Source organism: Helianthus annuus, chromosome 1 (assembly GCF_002127325.2).
Source record: "Helianthus annuus cultivar XRQ/B chromosome 1, HanXRQr2.0-SUNRISE, whole genome shotgun sequence".
Lineage (NCBI taxonomy): Eukaryota > Viridiplantae > Streptophyta > Magnoliopsida > Asterales > Asteraceae > Helianthus > Helianthus annuus.
Window position 1 is genome coordinate 144,618,242 of NC_035433.2, and position 5,810 is coordinate 144,624,051.

A 5,810-nucleotide genomic window follows, 5' to 3' on the forward strand; every position below is an offset into this window, starting at 1 on the left:
TCTCAGAACGCCAGGCAAAAATATTGCATTTTAGCGGTAACCACTTGCTCCAACTCATGACATACCTGTTACTAACGTCAATCCCGAACGCAAGAAGCTTTCTAACCGCCTTCACCGAGAACTCTCCCGTCGATCCACCGATCCACGACCCATGATCCGACATTTTAACAGTCCTAACGTCGGCAAGAAGATGAAGCAAAGTATGGAAATCAGCCGCATCAGGAATCGTGAGCTGTTCTTTCCAGTCCCAGACGAAAACGAGCTCGATCCCGTGCCTTTATATCCGATATTTAACCTTGCATCTCTTATTGGATTCCAGCCAAAAAGCAACCTCTTCTCCACTGCCAGTTATCCCTTTGAAGCAGTTCTGTAGAGGTTCGCCATTCACCTTAGTATTGATGAAAACTTTTGCAATATTACTCCAAACCCCATTAGCCATTTTTTTGAAAGGAATGCATTCCCAACTCACTCTACTGTAATGTAAGGCATGGATGATTCTTCTCCACAAGCTTCCTCCTTCGATTTTATACCGCCAACCCCATTTCGACAATAAGGCCACGTTCGAGTTCAAAAGTTTGTTTATGCCTAGATCACCATCTTTTTTGTGAGAAGTAACCCGGTCCCACGCAACCCAGTGCATCTTTCTTTCCTCAACAGAACCTCCCCAAAGGAAAAATTTTTCATCATACGTTCCAAATCCTCGATGGCCTTTTTAGGAGCTTTATAAAACGAGAATTAATAAGTCGGGATGCTTTCTAAAACCGTCTTAATCAACGTGACTCTCCCTCCTATCGATTAGCACTCAGATTTCCATAATGCCAAACGTCTTTGAAACACCTCGTAGACCGTCTGCCAGTTATTAATACGATTCATGTTAGCTCCCACCAACACTCTAAGATATTTAAATGGCGTCGAATCCGATTTACAGTCTAGATCGTTAGCAATGTTCCCCACCTCGTCCATGGCCAAATCGATACCATATAGATTAGATTTAACAACGTTGAGCTTAAGCCCCGAACAAATGTGAAAGCATCTCAAAATTCGAAGCACATTCAAAATATCATCCTTCGTCCAATCACCAAGTATTATAGCGTCATCTGCGTACAGTAAATGGGTAATCACTGGACCGTTATTTGGCAATTGAACTCCTTTTATTACCTCCGCTGCCAAAGCCTTGTCGAGCATGCAAGACAAGGCCTCCATTACCATCAGAAAAAAGAAAGGGAGAGAGCGGGTCACCATGTCTCATCCCTTTCCCACATTGGAATTGAAACATGGCCGACCCACTGACCAGAACCATAGATCTGGCCGATTTTAGAATACCCATAACCCACTCACACCAACATTGAGGAAATCCCATTTGATGGAGAATAGACACTACGAACCTCCAATTGACGTTGTCGTAAGCTTTTTCGAAATCAATCTTAAGGAAGAAAGCTTTCGTTTTTTTCTTTTTAAGCCAAGCGATTATCTCGTTGATGATTAAAGGACCATCCAGAATGCATTTCCGTTTAAAAAGGCCGATTGAGTTTCCGAGATCACCCCATTCAACACATTCCTCATCCGGTTCGCAACCACTTTAGACACCACCTTACTAATCACACCCACCAAGTTGATAGGCTAGAAATTATTAAGCGAAACGGGGTCTTTAATTTTAGGGACTAATGTGATAATAGAGGATCCGCTCCCATAATTTGTAACCCCGTCTTGATGAAACAGCAGAAAAATGTTACCAAAATCTTCTCTAAACAGTGGCCAAAATGTCTTAATAAATTTCATGTTAAAGCGATCTGGTCCGGGGGCCCTGACGTTGCCACAGCTGAAAACCGCTTCCTTAATTTTCGAACTAGAGAATGGTTCTACCAAAATTTGGTTGTCCACTTCACTGATTTGTTTTAAATCATCACACTTTACATCCGGTCTAAACGGCATATCCTCGACAAATTAATCCCGAACCAACGAGAATATGTGCTTTTTAACTTTCGATGGTTTTGAACACCATTCTCCTTCTATATTGAGGCCATTAATCTTGTTCGCCGCTTTCTTGCTATTGATCAATGAGTGAAAAAACTTAGTGTTTTCATCCTCATCCATCGCCCAACTTATCCTTGATCTTTGTTTCAGGTCACGGTTCTTCCTGGATTCAATTTCTTTGATCATCTTCATATTTTCGGCCATAATCCATTCCTCTTCTTCACACAGATCTCTTAGCTCCATGTCATCCTCTAAACGTTCCAGTTCCGCAGAGCAGTTTTACCATGCTCGTTTTCTTTCTCGATAAAATCAACTCTCCACTTTTTAATAAACATCCGGATGTGAGCAAACTTCTTAGTCAGGGCCACTCCAGGAGGATCGTTCGAGCAGAACCCATCCACCACCACAAAAAATGCCTCTTCAAAACCCGGTCTGCCAATCCACGAACTACAAAATCGAAAAGGTCGCGGACCATAGTTTAAGTCCACGACAGATAAAAGGATCGAGTAATGGTCAGAAAGGTTTCCAAATAGCACGCAGACACATGCATCTGGCCACTTATTGAAAAAATTATCGCACACAAGAAACCGATCTATTTTACTGTGTTTCTTCCCATTCTCCCGATTACACGTCAACCTCCTACCATGCAAAGGATACTCTAAAAGGCCTTGGTTATGAATAAAATCGTAAAAGTTCCTGGCACATACCGGTTTAAATTTTGAGTTCTTTCCATCATCCGGTGATCGAACCGCGTTAAAATCACCCTATCACCCATAACCCACCTGAGCTATTAATCTGATCCGCTATTTCTCCCCAAAGACGCCTTTTGTCAACAATTTTCTGAGGGGCATACACATTAATAAGAGAAATATTTTCTCCACTTCCAACCAACGTACCTTTTATGATCAGGAAGTTCCCGGGCTTGAACGAACTTTCAACTTTCAACACCTTAGGGTCCCAAATCAAAACCAAACATCCCGATTGACTAGTCGAGCCAACATACTCCATCTTGAAATTTTTATTTCCCCAGAAGTTAGCGATGTAAGAATCTAACAACACCTCCTACTTAGTCTCTTGCAGCGTGACAACCCTGACCTTATTCCTCTGCCTCAGATCCTTAACCCAGGCAGCTTTCTCCCCACCGATAATACCCCTAATGTTAAGAGAGAGGATATTCATTTGTTACCTTCATTGTTGCCTTCACCTCTAATAATGGAGCCAACCAATTCACTGTACTAATTTAATTGGGCACCAAAGCCTCCACCTCCTTGTCATTATCACCAGCGAAGGAATCACACACAACTTCGAAATCCTCCAACCCATCACAGTTGTTGGTAGCAGATGTGCTTAAAATACAACATATAAATTATATTAAATACGGCGTAAAAGCAACCCTTTTTATTACTAATGTTGGAAAAAACTCGTGTTTTCGTTCCTTTTTGATTTTCATGGATAAAAAAGCTTAAATATGCCTACAGAGCAAAAAGATAGCAAAAACCAACATAAATGTAAAGAAGGAGGAATTGTTGCAACTCGCTAAGCCCCGATTCACATCCGAACCTCAAGATAGCAATAACAGAAAACTTGACACGGGGCCGTGTCCAACTATTGTCAACTTTTTAATTGGGTATGTATTAATGACTTTAATAAATAGTTTTTTATATTGAAGGCGAATCTATTCAACCATTCTTCATATGTCGTTTATTCACATATTCATGTCTTTACGGTCTATACGAAGCATGTTAACTACTTGGAAGAGGCTTAGAAAGGTGGTTGGGTAATTCTATGTCTCATTCAGTGTATAGATCCTGCAAGAATCTGGTGCAAGTTTAGTACTACTCAATGGATTGGCCGGGAATGACTGGCCCAACTGAGAGTAAGAAATCACTTCCACCCATTATTTACAAACGACTATTAAAACTTTAAACCAACCCCGAGAGGACTGTAACCCTGCTGACTCAGACCAACGGGTTGAGGGTGACCGCTGCCTGGAAGGGTGCCCACCACATTTTGCATTAATAACTTACTTAATTATCTTTCAATATTCCGACCTAGTGGGATTGTATCCTTCCTGACTCAAACCACTAGGTTGAGGGTAACGTCGCCTTCAAAAGAGGAGCCTACTACTATAACTAAGATAATCTCTTAAAATGCCCAAAGTGCGGAAATCATCAAAAGGGTACATGATAAATAAGTCGGATCCAAGTGATTCTTTCTTGTCTATCTATTTTTATTTTATTTAATTTTATTTTCTGTTTTTTTATCTTTTTATTAGTTTAAAAAATATTTTCTCAAAGGTTGGTTCGATTAGACGTTGACGATAAGCCGATATTAAAAGCTCTTGTGTCCTTAGACGACCTCGGTATCTTGCCATCACTATACTACATCCGCGATGGGTGTACTTGCCCTGGCGAGTGTGTAGAGTGATAGTGGAATATCGTGTTTTATAAATTTAAAACTTGAAATCGGTGAGTAAAAAAGAGCTAAAAATAGACTAAAAAATAAAAACACCCGCACGCACGTCAGTAGCTGCCGGATCACCTATGCCCTCACCTTCCGACGCGGCGTTGAAATTATGATGAAATTTTAGACTGGTGCCCTCTTTGTCGTAGTGGTTTTCCGGCTGGTGAGAAGGTATTTCACCTTCCTCTAAAGGTCTATCCTCATGAAAGTTCCTTGTAAGTCTTGGTTCCAAAGTCCCAAAATTCTCGAAGGAGTCAGACACCTCTAGATCTGCCCTACTTCTTTTCCTGGGCCTGTTTTCTATACTTGGGCTTTTCCTACCTGGGTCCTTGTCTCTTCCACTGGGCCTCAAAATAGCCTGTCTTCGAGTCGGCCTATTTTCCTTTTCCACCAATTCAAAAGCAAACAACACATTGGGCTTCTCCACTTTAGACCTTGACACAAGAGTATGCGGCGCCTCGTTTCCCTGATCTTCCTTGGGATTAGAACTAGCCAACTCATCATTAATTACACCAATATTCCCATTAATTGAACCGACATTCCCTCCTCCAAACTCTGACACCTTGTTCGACTGGTCGTCTTCCATATAACTGAATCGTCACCCATCTGGAATTGAACCGACGGTTCACCCTCCTCCGATGAGTCCCCGTCTTCCAGACAATCCGGCATCCAGTCCGCCGCTTCCTCCTCTAGCCAAACCCTGTAATGCTTATCCTCCCATTTCAGATCCACCTGATCGTTAATTCTAGCACCAACTCCCACCAGAACTACGGTACAGTTGACAAACAAATCAATATCATCCGACGTCATATTAGATGCATGGATGACCTTACCGAAATTTCCTGCAATGGAGTCATATACACTATCTTCTGCCAATTGAACCGGGACGCCATAAATTTTAATCCAAGCAACCCTTTCAAAGGGTAAAGATTGTCCCGTCCAAACATCCAATACAGTGAACCACTTTTGCCATAGACCGTTATTTCTAACGAATTCCGAACACATTTCCTCATCGTGGAATTTAACAAACATGTAGAGACCCCTAGATAACTCAAACTCACTTCCCTCACTCCGGCATCGGAGAGAAGATAGTTGAGTTTAGTGAGAGTAGCAAGATCCACACACCTCCCTACCAGAGCTTTCCCAAATAACTCCATAAAAGCCGCGGTCCCATCTAGAACATCCACCGTCTTACCCTTGAAAACCACCGAGGAAGATGACCCGTCAACTTTGCCGCCATCATTTGTAAACAAATCTCTAAACGACTTTCCACCAACTTGCCGCACAAATGCTTGACTCTTGAAATGAAACTTCTGAGCACCACCCTCATTTTCCACCTCCGACTTATTCTCCTTCTCCTGTCTAGCATCTCC

At 42.0% G+C, this 5,810-nt stretch overlaps 1 protein-coding gene across 1 annotated transcript; it reads right to left on the reverse strand.

Annotated features, from left to right (window-relative positions):
* Positions 1-795: 795 nt before the first annotated feature.
* On the reverse strand, positions 796-1,203 carry LOC110933551. Its single transcript, XM_022176771.1, has one exon. It carries the CDS (start codon positions 1,201-1,203, stop codon positions 796-798), a length of 408 nt encoding a protein of 135 aa, XP_022032463.1.
* Between the last annotated feature and the right edge of the window lie 4,607 nt (positions 1,204-5,810).

Coding starts and splice junctions, on each gene's coding strand:
- LOC110933551 (XM_022176771.1), bottom strand. CDS start 1,203: ATGGAGGCCTTGTCTTGCATGCTCGACAAGGCTTTGGCAGCGGAGGTA.